The 27,899-nt window shown below is 40.4% G+C and overlaps 2 protein-coding genes across 2 annotated transcripts; both read left to right on the plus strand.

Annotated features, from left to right (window-relative positions):
* The first annotated feature begins 710 nt into the window (after positions 1-710).
* Positions 711-23,002, plus strand: MFF (mitochondrial fission factor). The gene is made up of 9 exons (XM_088528515.1): positions 711-782; positions 3,581-3,798; positions 4,795-4,967; positions 5,852-5,940; positions 10,270-10,344; positions 13,882-14,040; positions 19,123-19,185; positions 22,414-22,498; positions 22,858-23,002. Exons 2-9 carry the CDS (start codon positions 3,582-3,584, stop codon positions 22,987-22,989), a joined length of 993 nt encoding a protein of 330 aa, XP_088384641.1. The 5' UTR covers positions 711-782; position 3,581; the 3' UTR covers positions 22,990-23,002.
* Positions 23,003-23,999: 997 nt separating this feature from the next.
* MRPL44 (mitochondrial ribosomal protein L44) lies at positions 24,000-26,691 on the plus strand. Its single transcript, XM_088528497.1, has 4 exons — positions 24,000-24,218; positions 24,503-24,971; positions 25,594-25,772; positions 26,341-26,691. Exons 1-4 carry the CDS (start codon positions 24,034-24,036, stop codon positions 26,510-26,512), a joined length of 1,005 nt encoding a protein of 334 aa, XP_088384623.1. The 5' UTR covers positions 24,000-24,033; the 3' UTR covers positions 26,513-26,691.
* The last annotated feature ends 1,208 nt before the right edge of the window (positions 26,692-27,899 follow it).

Genomic DNA, 27,899 nt, shown 5'->3' on the forward strand with positions numbered 1-27,899 from the left:
AAGAAGTGCAGCTGCTGCACGTGGCCATGTTTGTCAGCAGCAGGGCTCAGGGTGGCATCGGGTATCTGGCATGGCTGATAACCTCCTTCCTGGTAACAGCCTGGAGCAAGGGGCTTCCCCACAGCCCCAGAGAAAACGGGTCAGTATTAGAAACAACATGAAGCTCTGACTGGGTGTGAGCCAACAGCACCTGCAGGTAATGGACTACCTGATGTGGGATTGCTTCTAATTAAAAAAAAAAAAAAAAAAAAAAAAAAAAAAGTTGAGGAAATACAGTGACACGCCTATCACTGTTTAGAGGGGAAGGAAAAAAAAAAAAAAAAAAAGGTCAGTTTCAGAAAGGCTATCACCCTGTATCGGAGACGTAGGAGCTCTGCTGTGGGACCGCTTAGCCCACGAGGCGGAGCGGGGTGGCCAGGGCACGCAGCGGCTGACGTGCGCGACCCAGGACAACATGGCGCGCCACCCACCTCCCTCACTAAAAATGGATGCCCGAGGGCATCTCCCCACTTTCCCCCGCTTCCGCCCTCTTTAAGTCACCTGACGGGCAGTCTCCGGCCCGGCTTCCGCCCTCTTTAAGTCACGTGACGCGCAGTCCCCCGGCCCGGCAGCTCTTACGGGAAGCCAATGGGGACAATCGGGCTCTCGGTTGCGCCTCGTGTGGGGAGCGCGCCTCGCGCCGCGTGACCCCGTCCCTGTCCCCCACCCCGCGCGAGGCAGCCGCGCGCGCCCGGAGCGGGGCAGCAACGGCCCGGGCAGCGGCGGGGCCGCGGCGCCGCCGGGTGAGTACGGGCCTCGCGGGCCTGCCGGGCCCCGCGCCCGCCCCTCGTGCGGGGCCGCCGCTGCCTCCGGGCGCCGCTGCGAGGAGCCGCCGCGGGGCCCGCGGGCTGCGCCGGAGCGGAGCCACCCGCGCTCCCCGCAGGCGGGTCTGCCCGGGCTGGGAGCGGGACTGTCGGCGGCGGCTTTTATAAAACAAAAGGTGTTTGGCGTTAGGGGATCTGTTTGGAGATTCCAGTCGATGCTGGAGGAGCTACAGAGGGGCTGCTTGCAAAGTGGGGAAAAATAAAATAAAGGGGGAAGCAGTAATTCGAGTTGCATGATTTGATAACCTTGTTTATATAATGGATTTCTGGAGGGATTCACGTCATGCTTGTGCTCGGGCAATGTACTTTCATGGTCCGCGTCCATAACTGTACTGTGCTAAGCACGTTTTGCTATTTAGGCTAGATCTGGCTCTGCTTTCCCTCAGCTTGCTCCGCTAGTGACCGTATGGGTGATCGCTGCAGTGGTGGCCGTGCCATGTGAGGAAGAAGTCCTTTGAGTCCTGTAATACGTTTCCATAGCCCTGCTCAAGATGCTGGTCCTCTTTGCCTTGTCCCGGGCCGCTCGCAGCCCCCGCCGCGGCAGCACCTGCAGCTCGGGCGGCCGGGGACGCCGCCGGGCAGGGGCGAGCGGCAGCGTCACGGCGGCGGCCCCGCGTCGGGCGCAGGGGCCCCCCTGCGCTGCCGCTGTCCTGCCGGGCTCACCCCGAGCACCAGCGTCGCGGGGTCGCGGTGCGCGCGGCTGCCGGGAGGGCATCCATAGCCCACGTGCTGCGCTGCGGCCTCGTCTGCTCCAGGACAGCGCCTGTTCACGGGAGGGAGGCGAGGAGATGCCCGCGTGGCTTTTTTGATTGCGTATAACTCACCTCATAACTTCCCCTCTCTCATCCTCCCCTCAAGTCTTTTTTATCCCCTCTTCCTGCTTATAAACCTCCAACACGTGTCTGTGCTCCAGCTGCAAGAGACATCCTTTATGTCTCTTGTATTTGTGTGCCTATTTTTATTGTCTCATCACTCTCATACCTTGTTTTTGTTGTTAGTCTGATGTCTCTTGAGAACTTAATTCCTTAAACATCACTCATTAAATGTTCTTTCCTCCCTGATTTATTATTAATGTCTTCTGTAAGTATGGTTTGCCTAAGAAAGATATAACAGCAAACAATGTGACTTTGAATCCTGGTCTCTTTAAACAGTTGGGCTTTATATTAACAAGCTCTGTTTAAATATTATAAATTTTATTTTGCTGAAATTCAATGCTTTTTGTTTTGCTCTTGTCAGAGGTCTAAATAAAATCAATTTGCTAGAAATTACAATTCTGAATGCCAAGCAGTAGGCACAGTATGAAGATACTGAGGTATTGTAGCTGCAGGTGCTTCACAGGTGCAGCTAGACCCACACTATGATATTTACAATAGAAATAGTTTATGAAGCGATTGTTCTAATGCTGTCTTTCTGTGTGTGTGTCTGTTGTGTTTTATAGTTGCAAAGCCCCTGTTGTGTAGTCTTAGGTACAGAAGCAATGCCAAACTTCAGGGAGGCTGTGGTGTAAAGTAAGTGGTGCTGCAGTGTAGTGATACTGAATTGCAAAAAAAAAAGAGAGCTGTGCAGATATTTCAAAATGAGGAGTGAAAGGCACGTAGTCAAGTCTTATGAGCAGTGATAAACTACTGCCAATAGATGTTCTTGATATTTTAAGTTCTTAAAACTCAATCTTTTAATTGACATATTGTAGGAGTACTGTATTGTATGAGTATTGTACTTCTGTATGTCTCAGAATGTTTTGCTGATTGTAGACTCTGGTTTGAAATGGAAAACACCTTCAGAGATGTGAAAATCTTAGAGATCTCTGTGCTTTGTTCATGGCTTTGGCTGATCTAGCTTGTGTTTCAAAAGAAGGCAATTCTGGCTTGCAACACTGAAGGACAAGCGCTTTGAAGCGGCAGAGCTGATCAAGCACCTCTTGCATTTCTACAAGCCACATAAATATATTTTCAAGCGTTTATTTTTAATTGTATGGATTCCTTAACTTGAGAAATGCAAGCAATAAGAGTTAATACATATCGATTAAGTCTTTTCATCATTACAGGTATTTTCCCTTATGGTCTTTTTTTTTTTTTTTTTAAGGCTCACGTGGAACAGAGACCACTCTGCCTTGTCCTGCGTGCCAGCTCTCCTAGTGTGTGGGGCTGAGTGAGGCTTCCAGGGATCAAAGGTCTTTCCTTTGAGCTGCCGTGATAGAGAAGGTCTGAAAATAGCACTCAGGGTCCCTGGATGGATTCCCAAGTGAATCACATCTCAAATCTGCCAAACATGTTTATTTAATATAATCATATACAATCCACATCTTTCTGTATGCTTCTTTCTGATGTTTCAAGATTACTGCTACTTTAATAATCAGATCTGACTGATAAAGACGAAAAGTGTTGCTTCTCTGTGATGTTGAGAAGCCTATCAATAGCTCAGTATCAGTATAGTTATATGCCAACAAATCAAGGGTCGACTGGCTTATCTGTATTCAATGTGCAAAATAAATAAACAATACTGTTTCGGTTTTTTTGATCATGAAAAATCTTCCCAGTATATCATGATTGCAGACTTAGCACAGACATCGCAGAGGCTGATTTTTCCTTGGTTGGATCCAGAATTTAGGATGGTCTAACACTTGCCTAGCAATCCGAAGAATGAATTTCCTCTGGGTGCTGCTGTGAGTTTTTATGTATAGCCACTACAGCTTATTTATCTTCATTTTTTTTTTCCAGAATGAGTGGGGCTGCATTTCCATCTCCTGCTGCCGAGATGGCAGAAATTAATCGCCTTCAGTATGAGATGGAATACACCGAAGGAATCAGTCAGCGCATGAGGGTCCCAGAGAAACTCAAAGTAGCTCCTCCAAATGCCGACCTTGAGAAGGGTGTCCAAGAAGGATTTCCAAATGCCAGTGTAACTATGCAGGTGCCAGAGCGGATTGTAGTGGCAGGTAGGTTTGTTGATCTTGATACAAAGCCTCCTTTTCCCCCTTCCCATAGGCCTGCTCTGTGGGAAGGCTGAAGCGAGAGCACTCCATGAGTGAAAATGCTGCTCGGCAGAATATAGGCAAATATAGGCAAAAACTTGAATTAGTTCTTAAAATGTCTAGGAGTGCAAAAATGTATGTCAAGGTATTCCTAAAAGAAAAGTCTGTAAGGTGCCAAATGGAAATTTTTATCAACTTTAATCTATGAAGTTCCTGAAAAACTGAAAATACTTCTTGAATAGGTTTGGGGTTACTTGCAGTGTAGATAGTTAATGAGTGAACTATGAACAGAAAGCTTAGTCACTGACTTTTCATTTTACTAAAACATTTCTGTATTTAATATTTATTGATTTGCAACTATTTTTCATAATAAATGTTTTCCTAATAATATAGGCTAAGGTAATTCTAACAAGTTTTGGGGGTGTGATGTATCTTAGCCATTTGCTGCTATTCAGAAGGTATTTGATTATAATCAGAGTACTAATTATGTTTATTGTCTGTCTATTGTTGGCTGGATTGTATTGACAATTGTTTAGGTAATGGGCTTTACATTGGGGGATCTAGACCAGCTGAAGGCCTTCCAATTTGTAAAAGTTGATATATGCATATTTTATACTTCGAGAGAGGGAAAATTTTCAAACTCACCAGTCATGACCTCTGTAAACAAACAGAGCTTTAATAGGACTATCTCTTGAGATAAAAATGGTCTAACAACACTAACAATAAATGCTCAGGATTATTCAGTATTATTTTTTCAGAGATACTGCTCAAACAAGAGTGAATTATTATAATTATTAATAAGAGCTTTAGACATAGTTTTTAATGTACAAACTATGTGAGAGAAAGGAATATCTAGTTATTTGGGTAACAAATGAGATATCACTCTGTTTTTGAACTTTGACATTAGCCCCTAAGGCCTCAAACCAACTTGTTTTCTATTGGCATCCATTGTCCTTCCAGGTAACAGTGAAGACATTCCATTTTCCAGACCACCAGACCTTGACCTTCTTCAGTCTACTCCATTCAAACCACTGGCATTGAAAACTCCTCCTCGTGTTATTTCTCTTAGTGATCGACCACTAGATTTTTTGGACTTGGAAAGGCCCCCGCAGCAGACACCTCAAAATGAAGAGGCTAGTACTTATTTTGCTTTTTACCTAGTTGAGAACAATCCGTTAAAGAAGTGGAACGACCAATGGTATTGCCACTATGGTCCTAGTCTACTTGATAATAAGATGGGAAGATATAAAAATATTTTTATAGGCACTTTATTGGTCCTAATAATGACTCTTAAGTTCTATATTTATCTTGCCCGATAGATGGTTGGGAGTTTGCACTCTCAATAAGCTTACACAGTGCCTCCAGAAAAAGTATAAGCATACTTGGAACCATTCAAAATACTTTAACAAAAAATATCCTTTTGACTATAGAGAAATAGCACGATTTTTTAATTTGCAGGTTATCAGAAAGCAGAAAAGCAGCCAGATTCTTTTGGCACGTATAGTTAACTTTTGGAACTCATTGCCGTATGATATAATAGCAAATAGAAACAGTGAATTTTCTTTTAACAAAACTATGAATACCTGTTTCAGGGAATGGTATAACATAGATGATATGTGACTGATATTTTACAAGCTGAAAAATATTTATGAAGTTGCATACTCTGTAGGGTCATAAAACAATAGGAATATATTAATAACATTAAGCATAATGGATTGCTTTCTTACACAATGAAAATTCTGTTTGATTATACATTTTGGTACCAGATCATATGGATAAATGAGGGCAGGACTGCAACAAGTTTGGAACTTGGTTTTATTTATATATCTATTTATTTTTTAATGTATCAGTATTGGATCCTGTCATGAGATGTTTCTTCCTAATCACTATGAAACCCATAAAAACATGCATTTGTATCTGAGGGCTGACAAGCTTATCCACTCTTAGGAGTGCAAAACTCCTAAGACTCTTCCGGAATTCCCTGCCTTTATGTCCCTCCCTTTCCCCTTTCCCCCAGGCCCGCTCGGTGGGAAGGCTGAAGCGAGAGCGCTCCATGAGTGAAAATGCTGCCCGGCAGAACGGCCAGCTGGCCCGAAATGATTCCATGTGAGTAGAGCAATGGGGTGCAGGGACACAGCTACACTTGTTAGGTATTTCTTCCTCACACTGCCTTTTCTAAGTAATGTTTTGCGTGTTGAGGCAATTACATCGTTTTAAATGTTACAAGGGTACTGTTTTTCTTAATTTTTACTCTTTCTTAGGTGACTCATTTGTGAAGTGATTTTTCTACAGTTGATGGGTGGGAGTGTTTGTGGTGGGTGTTTTGGTGACTTGATGTTTTTTGCCAGTTACCTTAAGTTGTTACTTCAGGTCAATTGCTTTTTCATGTATCTGTCAGCCTGTGAATGAGATTTTCAATTTCTTATCTGGCATATCTTTTTTTCCTCAAAGTTTTCAGATTGTTTGTTCAAAGAAGTTGAGTTGTTTGTGCATCAGAAACATTCCTGTTGCTGCCTATGAAAGTGAACATTATATAATAACAAAGGAGAATATCTGTCCCATAAATATTGCAATGAGTCATTTTTATTTTTATTTTTATTTGATATCTATACAGTTTAATTGTAATCTTAAGCTTTGGAGACCAAAATGACAAGTACTGGTTTGAATCAGAAGCTTCATCTGTTGATACCATTTGAGGTAGTAATTCTGATGGTGCTTTCTGGAGATATATATGTCTGTTTTTGAAATATAGAACTTGATATATTTATTGATCAAAATGATTTCTCATGCAGCTACCATAAAGAAATGACACAAAACTGTCCCCAGTTAACACATTAGATATAAGACCTAAGAAGAGGGGTCACCTGTCCAAATGTAGACTCTGTAACAGACACCTGTATTGAGCTAATCATCCTAAGCTTCATTTTCAATAATAAAAGAAAATTAGTGCATTTCATCTGACCTACTTGGGTCTACCTATTTTTAGTCTAAAATAGATCAAATGTGCTATGTCCTAGAAATGCCTGTTTCCTTCTGTTTATAGTAGGAGCACTGGGAGGGTCTACATGTGCGACATACATGTGGTCCAACTGTGAATTCATTTTCTAAAATGGGTGAAATTAATACCACTCTGTATAACATCCTCTTCTTATTTGTTATTTCTTTGGTTCACACAAGCTTGTAGATCACACATCTCTAGGTACTGAAGCCTACCGAGTCATATATATTCACTGAGTTGTCCAAAACACACTCGTTGATAAGCTCCTGATCAGCTCAGTGTGCAAATGTTTTGGTCACCTACTAAGTGCCCACGGCCCGTTTGGCATCAGACATCCAGTTACAGGATGTTGGACCAGATGCAGTAGAATTGCCCTGCAGGAGCGGCCTTCAGATGCCTGTTTGATAATCTGCATTTGATACCTGCTGGAATAGGTGATCTCACCATGGTGGAAGCTGCTTGGCAGTCAGTTGACCCCTTTAGCAAAGTAGAGCTGGTAACTGGCAACCTCATTTTTGATGTGTTTTTGCACTTGTAGGAGGAGCAGTTGGAATATGAATTCTTGCAGATTTTTGAAATCACCTGCTCCCCAGGTTTGTGTAATTTTCTGGAAGTCGTGGGCAGTATCTGTCTAGCTGACTATGAGAGAAATTGGTAAGACCAGCCCTGACTGTATTTATCCAGCTGTGAGGCATTTCTTACATATGTATGGACTTCTGGAATGCTAAAAATTCTAAATTGGCAAAATCCGAAAATGGAAAAAAAACTCTTCTGTATGTTTTGCTGTGACCCTGTAACTATATGGGGATTTATTGGTTTAAAACTATATATTTTTTTGCTATCAGAATTACTTAATCTACTTGCAGTCCTTCAAAGAGGCTTAGCAATGCAGGAGGAGCCTGGAATCCTTTAACTTAAAAAAGGATGTGATCATTGGAGTGTGCAGCTGGTAGGATGCAAGACTCATACACATTTCTCATACTCAAAACCCCAGAAAACTGACACATCTGGACATCAGTTTTTTGGTCTCACAGTGCTTGCATAGCATATGCTTGCATAACATCTGTTAAATAAATGGAAGATCAACTGTTGGTTAGTTTCCATTATCAGTGTATTTTAGAAAAAAATATAAATTTTTAGATTAATGAATGATTTTGGGGAAAAAAAAAAGATAGCTATTTATTTGCATTTGTACTTGAAAGAAGCTGTCACAACAGTTTCTGATCCATGTGAATATCTGTATCAAATAAATAACATCAGAGTTGTTGTTATCAGAACTATCCCATATGGGTATGTAAACAAGGCAGCATCCTTGTGGTTCTCAGGGCAGTAGTTGTGGCCTCATTTTCAGAAGCAGAGATAGGAAATACACATAAGGATGCCCAGTCCTTTCCCAGATGGCAATCCTTTGATGTCAATGCTGTAAGCATCGTAGTGCTTTCAGTGATTTCACGGCAGAAAGGGTTTTCTGTGAAGTTGGTCCTTATTGCTACCTTTGCTTTAGCAAGGAAATTGATTTGAATGAGTGCAAAGTATTTTCTTTATGTGCAACTTTTCTGTTTTCAGAATTTCTGTTGAGTTTGGTCCAAAATCACTCGTGATTTGTTTACACAAACACTAACAATTTGCTAGCACTGAGCTTGTTGTAGCTGCGTTCTACTGACAGTGCAGAAGGACCTATCTTGCACTTATGCGTGCTCAACTACATGTATTTTAATAGAATTTCCTATGCCCCTTGCCCTGTCAAATATCGTTTCATTTATTTTCTTTGAAATCACTGTAATTTCTATAAATTACTGTGGATTTTTTTCTGTCATTCTTGTTTCTCCTTTTCACTCATTACCTACTGCAAAAAACGCACAATTCTTGCATGTGCTGTGGCATTTTAGTGGTGCTGTGTTTGACATATCTGGCTCATCCAGGTTTTGTTAGTCTCCAGGTAAGGAATATAACTGAACTGGAAGAATGCTTTGTGAATTTATCTTATGAAATCACGTTCAAGGTGGAACTTGGCTTTCTTGTGTTTGTGTGAGCCATACAAACCTTTACTACTTGATGAAAAGGTATTGCTTTGTTTCCATTTCTTCACAATTTAAGCCCACAGAAAATATGTGGTAAACTGCAAAAAAAAAATTGCTAGCACCATCTGAGTAAAATTTTAAGTCACAATTGTACAAACAAAATTAGTACCGTGGCATTTCACTGTGCCTCAGAAGTGAGGCATTTCACTGCCCACCTCAGAGAAGAGACCCATGTAGAAGTGCTATTTCATGGTTCAAAATAGTAAAAGCAAATACACCAATTTGGTGTAAATTATGCTACCTCAAATGGTTCTGGTTATCACAAACTGATAGACAAGCTGTTAGTGGTGCAGAGTTAATGTGATACATTTCTTGTAAGTTTAATTCCCTTATTGATAAATTAGGCCATTTAAATAGGTAAATTCTACCATGAATGTATTCTTTACAGAATATTTAGTTCTACACAAGTTATGTCTCAGTTATATCACGTAATTTTCTTACCCTCTAGAACTAACTTAAAAAAAAAAATCAAAAAAAACTGCAAGAAACCAGCTGTTTATAAAGTTTTGATTTCCAGTGTTATTGACTGAAAAAACATCTTTGCTGTAATTATTGTCATGAGATATTGCTGCTTTATCAAAACTGACTTGTCTTTAAGCTCACTTAATGTTTGAAATATTTTACTTATACGGTAAAATGTGTTACAGTTGCCATCTGACTTGACAAAAGTCAGCTTATTACTCCTGTGTTTGTGCAAGTTGGGTTCACATCTTCAGATAGTCCAGCTATTCGCAGCATAATTTTACAGCTTAATTTCAAGTTACTTCAAAAATTTAATTCCTGTCTAATGTTTATTCCTGTTTAATGTTTATTTCTCTTAACTTCCTGGATTCAACTCTGTCTAGTCTTGTTGATGGACATGATAGTCTACTCGGTCCCCAATAGAAAGGGCCCCATTGGAAGTGTGTATTGAGCGTTGTCCTTCAGAACTTCTGCTTTCTAAAGTCGAGGACACTATTGTCCTCCACTGACAAAATGTTCAGATGTCCCATGTAAAACTTCAATGCCTGACCTACGAAAGTGACACAATTAAACATTCTCGAAAAGCTTGTCAGACTGAAGCAAAAGAGTTGCCTTTGCTCCTTATTACTGTGTTCTTTATGTGGTACAGATAGTTGTTTTTTGGGTGTTTTTTCTCTTCTTTGTGTGTAGTTTCATGCAGTGGCTGCTCTGAGAATTTGTTGAGAGTTCATTTAATACAGTAATTTTCAATTGCTTTTAAAAAATGGAGGCTGACAAGTAGGCATCTACTTGTAGAATAACTATCTAGCTGTGCAGCAAAAATGACAGCTCTCTAAGTTACATTCCCTTTATTTATAAGGATGCTCACTTAAGAGATTACAATTATTATTCAAGGTTGCACAGATCAGACACTGTCCCAAGAAATAAAATGCCACGGTTCCAGTCACCTCTTTCGACTAAGGATTGCACGTAAGCCTAAATATTACCTGGTATATGAAAATCAAGAGTGTGTTTAATTACATAGCTCTCTGCAATACTAATTTTCTGCCTAAGTATCAGTAGTTTAGAGCATAAAATTTGAAACAGCCTTTGCTACACTGAATGCCTGGTGTCTAATCTTACTGCAGGGTTTCTCAAACTTTACCATGCCCTCTCCCTGCGTAAGATACACAGGGAAAAATATCCAGGGACAGAAGGAAAGGAGAGCTTCAGCTAATAATAAATTTCTAAATAAAAAGATTAATTTCAAAATAGCTTTAGTCTGTTTGGTTCTTTGGCTGCTTCGGATTAGCTGGAGAAACCAAGTTTTTTGCTGGCTGTTTTCAGCCAGTGCTGAATTTGGGATTCTGTTTCTGCATCAAATAGACAAACCACCAAGACTGAAAGAAAAACCGGAGGATCTAACTTTCTGCTCTCTCCTGCCTTTCCCTTAGAAAAATCCGTATCTCCCTAGAGAATATAGTTCCACAGTTTGAGAAATGCTGTTCTTCAGGCAAGCTGTTGGGGAGCAGGTGATGGTGCGCACGTCCTTACTGCGGGCATGGTCTGTCGCTATGATTGAATCCAAAGTAACTTTGATTAGTTAGATCTGTTCACAGCTCATTTGATATTTCTGGAACTGTGAGTCAGCAAAATATCTGAACTAAATCCATTGCTGTGTTTATCATCAATGTTTTGAACAGACTTTTGGGAGGTGACTGCTAATATAGAAACCTTAGATACAGTAGAATTGAGCTTTTCCATACTGATTTCTGTAATTTCTTGCTCATTTTGGTTCTAAATTCATATTCCTTGCAGGTGCTTACCTGATAATAAGGGAATGCTGTACTAACAATTAGCTGGAGCTATTCCTAGAGTCATTTTCAGAAACTAAATCATCTTGAGGGCTAAGAGGGTTTAATTGCAAATGGAGGAGAGAAGGAGGGGAGGTGGGGAGTTATAATGTCCAGTGACAAATAATGGTATTAAATGATAGAATTTTGCTTATGTCATCTTGGCAGGTTTGTATATTGCATGTTTACCTCATAATATTGCTTTTCCATAGTGTCTGCAGCAGTTCAAAGGACTCCCACAAGTTTACAAGTGAATATTTTTAAATCCTGGGAAAAGGGCATAGAAAAGGAATTCAACTTTATTTGTTTCTCCACATATTCCCTAATCCTGAAATTTGACCCTATCTCATTGTAATTCTCATTTTCAGAAGCAAAAAAGGGAGGTCTCTCCTTTATTATGCGATTTAAAAGGCTAATAAGTTAGCAATGGCCTTTGTGGAGAAAGATGAATAATTTTAGCTCATATCCAAGAGAAAATAGATCTAAGTAATTTCCTGAATTTAATTTTTCCCATTAAATTAAATACTTAATACTTAAATGAGATTAGATAATTCTTGCCTATCTCTTGAAACTGCCTCCTATTACAAGCCACTATAAAGCAATGAACATGCAGCTGTCCAAAGATTAGACTACAGGTTTAGGAATTATCTAGTTGTGAAATCTGCTTTGGCTTTTTCTTCTTGTAAAACTTCCTGTTTACTTAGCACAAGTTAATGATGCAACTGCTTCAAGGTAATTTTGTGCAATTTTAGATCATTAGATAGTATCTATAGAAGCTTTTGTATGTCCACAACATTACTGTGGTATTTATAGTAATCGTACTCTGGAGAGCAGGAGTTCTGTAGCATCCTCTAGTATACAGTTATGTCTAAATTCTCTGTGTATTAACTTTTTGAAAATGTCATTCAGCATATTCCAGTAGTTTCTAAGGTCATATTTTCCATTAGGAAAAAAAAAAGTTATATAGAATACGCTTTTCGACTTTCAGCTCTTCCCTTAAGCTGTGCCTCCAGCTCTTCCTTCATTTTCCTCAAGCCAGCAAGTTTACTTGGAGTCAAACGTCTCATAGCTTCACTTGATTGGCAGTATTTCCCTACTTGTCTTTGCCTCTTGAAATTATTTTCTAGGGAATATTGGGGTTTCAAATCCCATTCAAGAGTAAAATAGTGCAGCTGTCAAACTACCATTGATTGCTAAGTAGAAGTCAATGTGTAAACATAGAAAGAAGATGGATTCTCTGAATCTTGGAAAGTAGCAGGAGCTGTAAAGAAGCAAGAGAGATTTTGTTTTGTTTTGTTTTTACCCTCCATTTAACTTCTTTTTGGAGGAGTGAGGAGAGCGTCCAAGCTTAGAATATGCAAAGATATTTGCCCTTTGGTTAATAAATAACTGATCATTATGAGTCAGTCACTAGCTGCTGCAGTCTTTGCACTTTTATTAAAGCTCAGGATGGCTATGCCCTTCTGTGGGTGAAGTGACATCATTGTATGTTTTGACGTTTTTTCAATTATGGTTCCTTTCTTGCTCATTTTGTTATCTTGGTGACAGCTGGTAGTGGAATAACTCCATTCGCAATGAGAATGTCTAGCCAGCCAGAGTTCTGACTGAGCTAGAGATTATTTAACTACCAAGCCAGTTTCCAAGCACCCAGACACTAATGTTTTGCTGAAATATAACAATTTCTTCAAAATGCTAATAATAATGGGAACATTCATATTGTAAATCCAAACCCTCTTGGTGCAAAGCTTGAGTGGGAAGCAAAGAAGATCGAAGGAAATGTGTTGAATCATAGGTAATAATCTTGGTATAAAAACTATTGCACGATTTAAAGTTTGCAGTAACTCACACTTTCTTTTGCTTTTAACAACTACTTTAATAGAATGACTTAAAAATCACCTTGAATTACCATCCCTATATTTTTTTAACAAAATACTTTGATATGTGAAAGCCAGTATGGAATATGTCAGATTGAACATGAAGAAAAATAGAAATCAAAGTTTATTAGAGTTCACTTCTGTCTGATAGAAATGTGGCATGTATTATCCCATGAACCAAAATTGTTATGCTTGCATTTTTACTCTGTTTATTTTTTAAAGTATTATTTTTGCCTCATGATCAAAAATTTAGATTGTTATTGTCACTGTGATAAGAATTCTGTGCTGCTTTTGAATTCCTTGCAGTTGCCTTTAAACTTCATTCACACACAAAATGCTATCTTGATCTCTAGTCAGCGTGAAGAAAATATCCTTGCCTTTTGAAGAGGCTCTCTGTGAGATTCTCCTTACTGTGTTTTCAAAAGACATTATGGGTAGGATTTTTTGGAAAGCCTAGGCTTGCTAAACACCTCATTTGTGTTTATTAGGGCTTGACTGCTGACTTCTGCAAATACAGACTTAGCTGGGCAAGGATTTTCTAAATTATCCTGTATAACAGATGGAATCTCACCCTTGTATTATTCTGATGTGTGTATGTTCCTGAAGAGCATATACAAATGTAATTCATGATCCTTTGTACCACTGGAATTTGGGAGTGTTGCTATATAATGGTGGGAGAAAGGTAAAACTAAAAGCAAGCAATACAAATTTTGGAATGGGGGCTATCTGAAAAAGCTTTTTCTGAATTTGAAATCTGACCACAGTATTTCTCTCTTCATTTACTATGCTTGTACGAACAGTGTGACACCATCACTGCAACAGGCTCGTGTCTGTCCTCCCAATATGTTACCTGAAGATGGGACTAATCTTTACTCTGCTCGTGGCATTTTGTCGTTTATCCAGTCTTCCACTCGTAGGGCTTACCAGCAGGTCTTGGATGTGCTGGATGAAAATCGCAGGTGATTGGTTGTCACTGATTCTGCCAACTTTTGCTGCCTTTTTTTTTTTTTTTCCTCCTTTTTAGTGGAGTGTGGTTTCTGTTTACTAAATAATGAGGTGAAATTATTTGCTTTGCTTTCTTTTGCTTTCACTATTCATAAGCAGTTATATTATCCAAAATTCACATTTCACAGTAATCCTGGATTCCAATCATATATAGCATTATTTTGATTTCCTTCGAAATAAAAATCAAAATAGAAGTGTTAACTTGTGACTGCAAGGTTTGTGCACAGGATGGTTTATTAGCCTTGCCTACCATTTTCTAGTGGTGGGTAATGGTACAAATCAGTAAGATGGACAGATACAGGGTAGAATATTAAGCAAGACACAGTAGATGCTGCTTTTGGAAATGTGCCAAAACTTTAGACCGTGTCAGTTTATATTCTGACGAGTTGCCTCTGGATGCTGTGGGACTAATGGTGACCATCACTTTCCTGGTTATTTACTAGGGAACAAGAAAGGAGATAATGTTTCCTGAGGAGCCGGTTGCTCCTCTCTCCAGAACTCTATTTTGGTGGATAAACAAGCCTTGTGGTAATAAAAATATTTCCACTCTCTTCAATGGAGTTTTGCCCACTTGCTGAATCCTTTGACTGTTTTAATTTGGCACTTTTAAACATTGCAAGAATGCCTTGTTTAATGCTGTAGGAGCATCTATAAAGACCAATAATGGCAAGGTTAATTTACCAAAAGCTTTTTTTTTTTTTTTTTTTTTTTTTTTGCTGTGTGCAGTTCTTATCTCTAGTGCTTGCTGAGCACAAATTATTTTGGTAAAAATGTCACTATGAAGCCAATCTTGTGAAAGTGTCTGTGTGTTTGTGGTCAGTTTTCAAAGTGGCACCTTGTCCAGCTCACCGTGCTTGTTGCCACAGCAATATATAACGTTCCATTTTACAATCTCTGAATTGTGCAGAGCTCCAGACTTGAGGCTGCAGCTGTTAAGGTTTTGGTGGCTGTCAAAATTTTGGTGGATAGTAATAACCTTTTTTGGCCATACTAAAAAGTAAAATATACTTATAACTCTAATGTTAAGGATTACAAATATGGAGGAATTCTACTGTCTGTGCTTAATAGCAATCATTAGGTACATTTTGCCAACTTAAATGTAGAAATTCTGAACTTCAAAATTCACTGCAGTCTGCAGTGAAGATTTTATTCCTGCAGTAACAGGTTTTATTCCTGGTTTCCTATAGGCATGTTCTTGATGTGTTTTCTTGGATTCTGGAAAACAGAAATCTTTTTTTTTTTCTGTGTAAACAATTCAAACAGCAAAAAACATGTCCAGAGTTCTGAACACTTCGAAAGCAGCATTATTCTTTCTGGTTTTGCTTGAGTTTTTTGAAATAACTTTACCAAGTTTCCTAGAATAAACTGGAAACGATTGCTATCTACCTATGAATAGATCTTGTTTTTAAAAAAAGTTTGAAATTCTCAGTAAAGGATCAAAGAGTATTCTTTGTGGCTGGGTACTTAAGACACCTACTGCATTCTACAACTGGCATAGGAATGTGAAATTTGGATGATCCACTTGCATGGTTGCAAAATATTGCTTATGTTAAATTGTTTGACACTGCACCACTGCACTGTGTTCTTTTGCTCTGTGTAATGTGTTTTCTATTTCAAAGTAAATCTGATCTATTTTAAACTTTTTAAATCTTTACTATTAGAAGAGACTTTTTAATGAAGAAGTTCCTGCTATTTGTTAGTCACTGGAAATATGTTTGTTTCATGGCTTGCTTTTCTCAAAAAAAAAAAAAAAAAAAAAAAAGTCTTCTAAAAGTACTAATGGCAGTTGCTGATTGTATTGCTGCAAATAATGAATTACTTCCAGTTTTGTCAGCATCGCTAGCATTGCAGGCTATTCAAATGAGCAGCAGTTTAATGATCACTATTTATGCTGTTTGCTTTTGCACTTCCTTCAGCTTGGACAAGGAGACTAGGTCAATTCATTTTTTTCATTCTAACCAATGTTCTGTTTCATGTTCTGTAGAATGAATACAGGGCCAAAGTTGGTGCCTTTTAAAGGCCAATCTTCTTTTATGCTCTAGGCAAAGAAAAAGCTGCATTTAAGAAATGTCTTAACTAAAGTGCAGTTCTTAACATAGCTTTATTCATATATGAAAGTGTGGGGTTTTTTTTTTTCCCCTGTATTTTATTTATTTGACCACTTCACCACTTGGACCAAAAACTTTCCACAAAGCAATGTCATTTTTGTTTAAGAGGAAAGAATAGGAGCTTAAACACTCCCTTTCTAAACAGCTACTATCCTTCTGAAATGTTAGGCTCAGCACACTGGATCTGGTAACATTTCAGGAACTGATCATTCTTTATGTTGAGAGAGTTTAATGCTGCAGACATAAAACAGGGTGTGAAATGAGAAGGTAGACGGAGGGCTTCATGTGCCTTTGGGTCAGGGTGCTTTGGGCTCAAAGGGAAGTCAGGTCAGCCAGCAGCGTGAGGAGGCCCAGCGCTTTGCTGAGGCGTTGCACCGAGACAGGCAGGGCGGGTAGTTTTGTGCTGTTATTGTGGTTCCTTATTGCACAAATCCTTTCTGTACTTGACAAGCTGAGCCCTTTTAGCCCATTCACCTTCAGATCACTTCCGCGGAGCCCCAACACCCGTTCTTAGGGCCCTTCTGCATTTCCCAGAGATGCTTCAACACTCAGCGAGGGGCGGACGCAGCTCTGCGCCGCTGAGCGAGGGCAGCGTGCCGGCCGCGGTCACCGTGCACGTGCACACAAACAGCACCAGCTGCACCCAGATGATCCCTACCTCTTGCTTTCCTCTCAGATATGTGTTTGTAGCATCTTCATTGCGGTATTTCTGTGGCATGCTGTTTTAAACAGAGGAAGACAAACCATGTTCATTTGGCCATTTCATTCTCATCTGTTTTCCCACAGTTTCCCTGCATTAGTGCGTGCTCCGTTCCTGTCCTAGGCTGCCACTGTGTCTGCTGGGAAAGAGTGCAGGGCTGAGTGTGCCTGGCTTCCGAGTGGTGGCTTCTGCTGACCGTGGCTTAATGTTTAAGATAGTAACTGAAACAGGTAGCCAGGAACTTCAACCTTTTAATCTCCTTTTGGCATATTTTTTCTTTTAAAGAAGGCTCTCTATTTAATAGGTTAACTGAAAGTGTATTATATGTTTACAATAAAAAACCACTATTTTGGAGGATAAGGCATCCTCATCTATGGGGGTCACTGAGCTATGAGAGAGATTTATTTATCAATCCCTGAAACTAAGCAAATAAATAGGGTGAGAAAGTCAGGGCAGTATTCTGCTGGCTCCTTTGAGTCCACCTCAAAAAGAAATAATGTGACCTGCAATGGAAGAAACCACACGTAGCTTCTTAAATCAACTTGGGTTATTGGGATGAAAGACTTCAGATTAAATTAAGTGCCTGTTTTGGCTAGAAACCTGAATGCTCTAACTCCCTTTCTGTGTTGTAGTCCTCAGCTACCTCCACGCATGTGGATTTTCTTGGGAAGGCTAGTGTGTAAAATAGTGCTGATTATTTTTACAGCACCTACAAAACCTGAAGTTTGCCACAAAATACCAAGAAAGTCAAGATTTTAGAATGCTACAGAACATCCGTATTTCGTGTAATGAGAAGATCTGTTACCATGCTTGGAAGATGCATGCTGGATATTGGCATGCTGATGTTGGCCTGTCTGCCAGTTACACATGGCTTATGTTTGCAGAGAAACTCTGCAATTTGTTCCAGAGTTGCTGTTTGCTAGAATATTTTTTAACTGTTTAGTTCTAGCATCTGTTGGACAAAACTTTAGAGCTGGTGCATTTGTTTTTCTGATTAAAAATGTAAATTTAATTTTTGATATTTTTCTGTGTGATTTTGTGGGTAAGATAGTGATTTATTCTGTGTTTCTGGAAGATTTTTTTTCCTTTGTAAAATAACACCTTACTGACTTATCTTGTGTACTAGCCAGAAAAACATTGTAGTATGCAATGGGACTTATTTTTAATGTCATGAATGCGTATAGATCTGCAACTGGAACACGTAAATTTTGCTAGTTAGATGAGTACAAGTGCCCAATACATACAGAGGCTCCTAGATCCCAGTCTTTCAAATGAAACTACTGGTAATAATGTTTTTGCACTTTGGCTGTTCATTTCCAAGCTAGACCACAGTTTTCTCCCAGCCACCTGAATACCAAGGCTCTGCTTTCTGCATATACCTGGTCTAAAGATATTAAAGCTTAGATTCTCTCTTTGTCTTTTTCTTTTGTATTTCTCCTTTTCTTTTTCTTTGTGAAGTAAATGTAGAGAAGTAGTGTCTCATTACCAGAGGTATTGAAAACATTGTAGTCCTGGCTTGCTGGAAAATAAGGACACAGTAGCTTCTTCCCACTAAATTGAGATATATTATATAGTTGTAGCAACTTCAACTGTTCTAACCTCTTTTTCTTTTTCTGGACAGTGAGGAAAAAAAAAAGGAAACAAAAAGATTGAAAGAGCAACACTTAAAGGGATAGTCATATGATCTACTTTAAGCTTTTAGTCACTTCTGGAGAGATCTACCTCTCTTGTGACTGCGTAAGGTCTTTAGGCTACTAGCCCAGATGAAAAAAGGAAACATTAAAAACACCCTTTTCTTTAGTGGGATGAGAGGAGATAGAGAAGATAGTTAAGAAGGTTTTCTTAAGTATATGTGGATTTATTTTCCATTGTTTCATAGTTGTTGGGTGGGAGGGTTATCTTGGGGAAGCTATAAGGAAATATGAAGTTTCCCATGGTTATATGGTTGATACCCTCCCACCAAAGTCTTATTCCAACAGAAAATCTTCCATAAATGAAGCTATACCATCAACATATTAAGACAGCTGCATACACTTTGTGTTGATTTAAATTAGAGATATATGAAAGTACAACTTAAAACTCGTTAGATAGATATTGTATTGTGTTGAAAAAACATACAATATAAGTAGGAAATATTTTGATGTTCCTTTGTTCTGTGTGTTTTACCTCTTCTCTGTGTCTGTTTCATGTTTCTGTCTCGTGCTTTCTATCTACAAACCCTGCTCTAGGCCAGTGTTACGTGGTGGGTCAGCTGCTACCACTTCCTCTAACCCTCATCATGACAACACCAGGTAAAGAGTATTTTTTGTTAGTCATGATACAGTAGTTTAGATCTTAAAATTCAGAGTTAAGTTTCCCTATTTCTGGAAGGCCCCTGTTTTAAACATAACACTCAGTGTCATACTGTCCATCTCGACTCTAGATGTATTTTAGGCCCTTGCCCATCCAGTTCACTTGCAAAACCTCACAGCTAATACATAAAATGTGTTGCTGAACTCTAATTCAACTCAATGTGTCAGCAAGGTTTTTAAATGATATTAGCAGTATGCTTCATAGTTGGTAGTAGTTTAGCTCAATTCTTCTCTTGTGAGAAAATCTGGCCTTGCATCTTTTAATAGTCACAGTATATCCACAAAATCCATTTAAAAAGTGTGTTTTCAGTAATATGCCTAGGATTGTTTGGTGTAGCTAGATACATTTTTACTGCTGTGACCTTAATAGATTGACATCATCAAGTGGAACTGGAGACAGGTCCAATGTGGTTGAGATCGAGGAAAATAAGTATTCCCGTCCATATCTCATTCCCATTTCCCACCACACTTCCCCAGCTTCTTCAAAGGGGAGATTGCATCCATGCTTAACTGGGAGCTGGTGATTCATGCAGTGATTCTGCAGAGACTCAGCACCTCAGCCCTTGTGCTGGTCAAAGATGTTATGGGAAGGGATTTCTAGCTGGTAACCATCTTGATTTAATGCCTGGACTAAATATGTTCAGAAGCTGGTAAAGCAGCTGCCACATATTGTGAATTTATATTAAATTTTGTGAACTGGAGGAATGCCTGTCCTGGCATTGAAACAAAAGGCCTTTGTACTTTTCCCAAGAAGTGGTAAGGGATAACTCTGCCATGTGCTTACGGGAGATCTTCTAGTAGTTTTGCCATCTGCTATAAGTAAAATGGCTTCCAAAAGACCCTCCTCAGAAATGCCACTGCTTTTTTCAAATGACCTGTGATAGTAAAGGGAAAGAATTGAAATGGAAGTTTAAGCAACTGTTTACGTAAAAAATAAATTAAGATACAATCACTCTAAGAGATTTATGAAGTCATTTGCTCTCCACAGCATCTTCAGTATATGACACAAAGGGTTTGCAATAGGTAGAAATTGTCCAGCTAGCATCAAGCCTTTTTGTTATAGGAAAGAATTTAATTTTTTCCTACTTATCTTCTTTTTGGTCTGGCTAAGTCTTCCTCATACAAAACTGTGAGGAGGGAAGTTGGTCTACAAAGCAACTCAGAATCACCAGAGAGAAGAAAAAGGCTTATGAATTCATTTGCTAAACAGAGAGCTTGTGTACGCACAAAATGTCTTCACTTAGGGCACTTTTTGGCAATATAAGATGGGTTAGTTTCTTTTCTAAAATTAAGCAGGTAAATGGGGAAAGATACACACATGTGCACACACCTGCATGCACACGTACATACATACACACACAAACCCAACTTTTTCCTTTTTGCCTGGATTTGTCAGAAAACTCTAATTTTTGTTCAAAACTTCTTTTTAATAGAAATGTTCTTGCTGTTTTAGTATGAGGTTAAGTTTATTTTTAAGTAACTTTTCCTCTGTGGACTTTGCAATGTGAACTTCACAGCACCAAGGAAATAAAAAAAAACAGTTTCTGTCTCTAATATTGCCCAACCGACAGAACTGCAAGTAGTAAACAGCATTGAATTTCATGCTTAGTCCCCTTCTTTTTAATTAAGTAGAAAAAAAAAAGGCTTTAATGAGAATTTGTTTAGAATTGAATGAATTTTCAAAACTTTTCTTGTCCCATATTACATTTTTAGGAGAGCTGTCTTTTGACAGGTGTTGCCCAATCGAGTATTTTTTACTGAAAGTCACTTTGCCCTGATCTGTCTCGGAGAAGGTTTCTGTGTGTGGTTTCTCTACAACCTCCAATCCCTAAAATATTGTTCAAAAACTAATTCATCTGTTTTTTATATAGTATTTACAGGATCTCATTTTATCTAAGTCCAGACTAATGCAATTCTCATTTACATACAACAATATATTTATGAGCAATGGGACAGGGAAACTTTTCAGAGAAATTCTATGTTAGGGAAACAAAAAATCATGAATTAAGGATGTCTATAGAAGTTTCCTAAAAGTGGTAAAAGACAACAGTGCAAAACTTTTAGCAATATTTAAGTGTATTCTGTAAGCTTAAGAAATTCTACTTATATTCAATGTTAACCTTGTTAGTACATATCTAAGCTGACCATTAATGCAGCTGTGTGACTAAATGATAAACATTCTTTTCAGGTGTCTTTTGTTCTGAATTTAGTAGTGTTGACATGTATTTTGTTCAGTTTCCTAAGCTGTTTACACCAGTTGTTCATGCATGCTAATAGGAAAGGCAGTGAAGGCCAAAGAGAGGATTAATACTGGAAAATAAAACTTTAAGATAGTAAGTGAGAAACTCAGCAATAACATGGCACTAGGAACCACTTTTACTGTTATCTGTTGGAAATGAATCTGCTTAAGAGGCAGCATTTAGACAGTTAGAACATATACTTCATGTAATGTCTGCCATCTTCCAACTTGAAATAAACAGGCTGTATTTAAATAAGTAACTTTCACTGGAGTTAGAAATAATGTTTTTTCTGAAACTTTTCTTGCCTTAAAGTACAAAGAAATTGCTTCATTAAAAAGCTGAGAAGTGCTTTGGAAACAAGCCTCTTTCTAAAGCATTTAAGTTCAGCAGGCGGTGGCTCTGCACTAAGATGCTTCTTTGCAAGAGTCTCAGTCTTTGCCTAAAATACTAAATCATTGTGCCCGAGATCCTTAATCTCAGTGGGTGTCAATTTGAAATATTTTAGTTACTAAGAAAGTCTTCTTTCCAAGTTTTCATTTGCTTGTTTCAGATCTGCTGCAGTTTTTAATGCAACATTGAGACTTTTAGCTGAGGCAATTTTCAGGTTTCATGAATCAGTGGAATACTGGAAAGTCTTTGAGAGACTGAGGCCACAGCAAGAAGTCTGTCTACAGACAATCCCAAAAACATTTGAATGTGGAAAGCAATATACTGAGATACAGTTAAGTACTTAACCTTTCCATAGGTGTTTGTGCTTCTTTATCTTGTTAGGATCCTATTGAAATATAGAACTCCATAAAGGGTAAAAAAGTCCTATATTCTCCCCATCACCACCAAAAAATACTACTGGAATGAGCATAAAGTATCGTATTTGCTAATCTTTCCTGTATGGCTGAGACAGCTAATCTCTATCTTCCTTATTTGATAGATATGGTCTTTCCAACCTGGATACTGCACTGGAGGGGACACCAGATGACATGACAGCTGTGGATGCCGCCTCCTTAAGAAGACAGGTATGTGAAGCATAGTGGTCAATAATATCAAGTAAAGGTTGTAGAGGTGAAATAGGGGAGCAGGTTGTCTGTTGCAATGCAATGGTGTGGCTGCAAAGGAAGCCCTAAAGCTGTGGGTGGTGGATCCTCTCCGTCCCTGATGCTGGGCTGACTCACAGAGTCTGTATCGGGGAGGTGGAGGTTCCGGCTGTTTCTGCTCCTGCCTGTTAGGGAGTGCAAGCTCTGGCACTAGAGGTAGGAGTAAAAATAACAAGTATTTAAAATCTGTCTGTATAAAGTGTTCACTCTGTGTCTTTAAAGAAGTTTTGAGAGATCTGGCATGTCTTAACAAAGCACTAAAATCTTTTATTTATTTTTAGATAATCAAACTTAATCGACGTCTACAACTTCTGGAAGAAGAAAATAAAGAACGTGCTAAAAGAGAAATGATCATGTACTCGATTACTGTAGCTTTCTGGCTACTCAATAGCTGGCTTTGGTTTCGGCGCTAGACACAGCTCTCCAGAGGATTTAATAGTTGAAAATATTTAAAAAATGCAAAATTATTTGGTTTGTTTCTGAATTGTATGCTGTTTTATAATTCATACACTGGAAAACGCACCACAGAGAAAGGCAATAGAATTGCAGTGTTAAAGGGACACGTGTTGTTCAGTTATGCTGTATTTAACAGATTTGCATTGCAAATACTTGCAGTATCCTCCCTTTGCATGCTTCAGTGTAAATATGGATCAGATGATTTAAAAACGAAATTTGCTTCTTGCAGTGTAAGGACAGTGACCTGCAGAAATAATCACTGGATGTTTTGTTGTAGGAAGAGAACAAAAGGCATGGCTTTGGAGAAAGAAAAAAAAAAAGGTTTAAAAAAGATTTTTTTTTATTGTTCTGTTGTTAAGAGACAGTTAAACATTATTGCACTTGTTTTCCTTTAGTCAGCCTAGTTACAGAAGTGTCCCAGGAGTCTGTCCTGTTTCATGAGTAAAGTTCCTTGTTCAAATACACATTCAGGTCAAATAACAAAAGCTATTCTTTGCTAACATGTAGATTGTCCAGAGGTGTGTAATACATATTTTTTTTATTTTAGCTTTAATTTTGCAGATGTTTTTCTATAAAATACAGTTGTAAGCAAGTCAGTCTGTGAGTGATTGAAAGATTATGGAGTACAAGGTACCGATGTAACGTATTTAATAAAACTCTCAAAACGAAACATTGCTAAACGTTATTTTAAGCAATTTTGAGACGTAAGAAACTCGTGTGTTTGAGCGTGACGAGAGGGCCGCGAGCGCCTTTTCCAGCTTGTTCCCGGTACAGGGCGGCGGCGCGGCCGGGCCTGTCCCGCTGTGCCTGGAGGCTGCTGCCTTCTTCCCCTGAGTGACGAATAAGCCCCGCCCCCGCCGCGAGCTTCCTGCCGCCGCCCGCCATTTCGCGCCTGCGCGCGGCCTGCCGGGAGCGCCCCGCTCCTCGGAACGTTTCTGCCCGGCACGAGGCGGCGGGGGCGCGTTCGCGGCGGCGCCTTCCGGTCTGTTCAGGCCGCCGCCATGGCGACCGCGCTGCTGCTGCGCGGGGCCCGGCGGCTGCTGGCGGCGGCCGGGGCCGGGGCCGGGGCCGGGGCCGGGGCCGCGGCCGGGCGGGGTGCGCACATCGTCCCGCCGCGCCACGGCAAGAAGCGGTGGCTCCGCGCCTACCTGGAGCAGCAGCGGCTGCTGGAGCCTCCCCAGCGGCGGTGAGGGCCGCGGTGACGCTTTAAATCATTGTGTTAAGGGAAAGCAACCTCCTTTTGGACTTTTTCCCCCTTTTTCTCTCTTCATTCCCTTAAAAAAAATCTGTGTTCTCTTTGTCTGGAACTTAGGAGATCGTATTTGTTCCAAAGTGCCTCAGATAACATTATTATTTTCGTTTCCCTTTTGCATTCTCAAACGGGAGGTGTGACAGTACAGTAGCTTCTTGTCCCATTTGTCCCATTTCTGAATCTGCTTTTTTTTTTTTTTTTTTTTCTCACATCTCTAGATCAGAGAAGCCCAACTGGGATTACCATGCAGAGATACAAGCGTTCGGCCACCGGTTACAAGAAGATTTTTCCTTGGACCTTCTCAAAAGGGCGTTCGTGAACCCTTGCTACATTAAAGCCGAGGAGGAGAGGCGCCGGGGACTGGGACTGGACCAGGAAGCCGCGGCCCTCAACCTCCAAGATAACACTGAGCTGTGGGAGCAGGGGGAGGCGTTTGCGCGCTCCTACCTCACGCAGTGTTTCGAAGGTGCCTACCCCAGCTTGCCGGCCGAGGGGGTGGCAGCGCTGGTCGGGTTCCTCGGCAGCCAGGAGCTGGTGGCCCACGTGGCGCAGAACCTGGCCCTGCAGGACCTGGCGCTCTGCGCGCACTTCCCCGTCCCGCCGCACGTGCTGCACAGGATGTTCTTCGCCGTCGTGGGAGCGCTGCTTGGCAGCAGCGGCCCAGACAAAACGAGCATCTTTGTCAGGGTAAGTCCTTACTTACCTTCTTACACTAACATCAATAACAGAAAAATCTAAGGGCCTCAGTCAGAAAATAAGAGAAAAGAAAGGCAGCAATTGAATATACTGTGGTGGCCAGAGATTCATAGAGGTTGGCAGAAGTTTATCGATGCCAGCTGAAGCCCAAGGAGATCTATTTTTTTTTTCTTCTTTACCAAAAGGAATAGACAAGATCACTCTTGAGTTTACAGCAGTGATATTTTAATATCTGATGACACTTCTAAGGGTAAACTTGTCCTGCACAAAGCCCTAGATGAGACCATTCCAAACAAGGTTGCACAGAAGGGTCTCAGAGCCCCGTCCTCTCACCGGCAGCTGGGGTTTCTTCCTCATGTTTGAGCAGGGCAGCCTTGCCCAAGGCGCCTGTTCTAGAGTGCCAAATACCAAGCCGAGCTGCAGAGCTTAGTTTCACTCATATAGCTTTGCTTAGGAGTGATCTAGCGCTGGGTCTCTTACATAACTGATTTCAGCAGTTTAGTATCAACTGTTTTAATGCATCTTCATGTTGTGTTTTTACTAGCATACACCAGCAGCTACAGCCCTCATTCCCTTTCTTGTTAACTGTAACTTCTAAATATTTTCTGCTTAGGATTTTTTAATTCCTCAACTGATTGGAAAAGACCTGTTTGAGATCTGGGAAGTCATCAATCCTATGGGCTTGCTCGTGGAAGAACTGACCAAGAGAAATCTGCCTTCTCCAGAACCCAGGATTACCAGGCAGACCGGGGTCAGCACGGTTCTGCCGGTCTACTTCGTCGGCTTGTACTGGTTAGTATGGAGTTAGCCCCGGGGCAAACAGCTGTAATGTGGGGAGGGAAGGAGGGACTTTCCCCTTTTCACTCAGGTGCCCTTTGGTCCACGTATTACAGAGAAGAAACCATATAGTGACTTTAATATAAAATGAATTACTTGAACCTTGCCAGTAACTTGTCTTTTTACACATCATGATGACAGTCTGCCCAAAGGGCTTAAGAAGCTGAAATGGGCCCATGGAAGAGCTTGGGTGCATGTGCTGCTTGAGCTGGCATGGGGACTTCTCAAATAATAAAACCCAATGGCTCTGGAAGGTCCACAGCTGTGCCCAGCTCCTTTTAATTTCTGAAGAAGACTTTTAGTTTGGGGTCAAATCAGGGGCCTTGCAGTCTAGGCAAGAGGACTGGCTTGCACCCATTACAATTGCCAGACACTTGTAACTGGTGTTTCAGCTTTGGTCAGTAGCTGACCTGTTTTTCTGCCCAGTAGCAGCCCTCATTCATGATGCACTGTATAGTGCTCAGGACTTTATGATGAAAATGTGTGCCTGTTATTATTATATGCTTTTTTTTCCCCCTTTTAGTGATAAAAAGATTATAGCTGAAGGTCCTGGTGAAACACTGCTTGCTGCAGAAGAAGAAGCTGCCCGGGTGGCACTCCGGAAGCTCTATGGGTACACAGAGAACAGGAGACCTTGGGATTACTCAAAACCTAAACAGGGATGGGCAGCAGAAAAGGCAGTCAGCAGCAGCTAGGTGATAAAAGCTGCTGCGTGTGTGTTCAGAGAATTCATAACTTCTCAGCTGAATATAGATGCATGAATATAGAAAGCAAATTTCAGCTTGGTCTTCTGAACATAGGGGCTTGAAATTTGCAAATCAGATGTGGTATTAACATTGTTTTTCTGACTTGAAATAAAGTCTTTTGCACAATGTTTAGTATTTAGTAATTTTCCTAAGTATTACAAAAGCACTCTTTTTCTGAACTCATGCCTTTTGGTTGGGAAGGTTCTCTGTGCATCCCAGGAGAGACCCTTCTTAATGATGTGTAACAGTGTGTGATGACTCCCTGATCTTGAGCATATCCACTGTGTATAGCAAAAGGGTTTCATGGGTGTTTTCTTGATACTTGTTTTGAGCGTGCTGCTATTAAGATCCATTGAATTACATGTGCAACAAGGACTTCTGGGTTGCTTTGTTTTCACTTGTCCTTTGATGCCCAACATATAGACATGGTGGATGATTGAAATTAACCAAAAAAGAGGGGCTATGTGTCAATGACAATTTTGTATGCTTACTGCTTGCATATGGACTTTATCTGCCATACGCACTGGTTTATACTCTGGGCGTAGGCACTGAGAGAGGCTGTGTTTTAGTTATAAATCCAGGTCAGCCGTGCTTCTTACGTGTTTTCTCACTGTGTTGGCTGTGCTGGGATGCAGATCCGGCACGGCTTCCTGCCCAGGGCATGTGCAGAGGCACCTTCTGCCACTTTTGAGCGTGCTCAGCTCCCAGAAGATGATGTTCACTGCAATGAAATAGGTTTCTCCAGACTGCCTCCAGATACTTATAGGGCCTACGCTATCAACACAGAGTGTGTGATTCTTGGAATTGTTTCCCTTCAAAATGTAGTCAAGGTCTGTTGCAAGGTGGAGCCTTCAGAGGGAGAAAGAAAGAAGCTGAAACAGGACAGTGGTTGAAGTGCTTCCTGCCTTATCCTTATCCTGTCATGATGCCAGGCTGCAGTCTTGGCTGTTAAGCAGGTCTGTGATGCAGAGCAGGATGCGCACTCGCTTTCACTGCTGATATCCACGGGACCCCGAGTGACAGTGAGGTTTGGCTGTGCTATTTGATGAAACATTTAGTACTAAATTCAAGCAAAGCAATTGGTTGTCTGCCACTGAGGCACATCCTCAGTATTTGTGGTGACTTGCATCCTAAGCAAAGGTAAAATGTTTATGTGGCCGAATAGCGGGGAAGTCTTTCTTGTGGTTTCTAGCTTGGGAGATCACATGTAGGAAAGCTCAAATGCATAAGGAACAGCATGATGGGTCTAGCATAAAATAATTAGAAAATTAAAAGATAATTTTAAGTGGGAAAAAAATCAGCTAGCTAATCTATTGTCAGCCCTGAGCAAGGCCGA

This window comes from Tinamus guttatus, unplaced genomic scaffold (assembly GCF_059628265.1).
Source record: "Tinamus guttatus ecotype Peru unplaced genomic scaffold, ASM5962826v1 Tinamus_guttatus_pri_ptg000311l, whole genome shotgun sequence".
NCBI lineage: Eukaryota > Metazoa > Chordata > Aves > Tinamiformes > Tinamidae > Tinamus > Tinamus guttatus.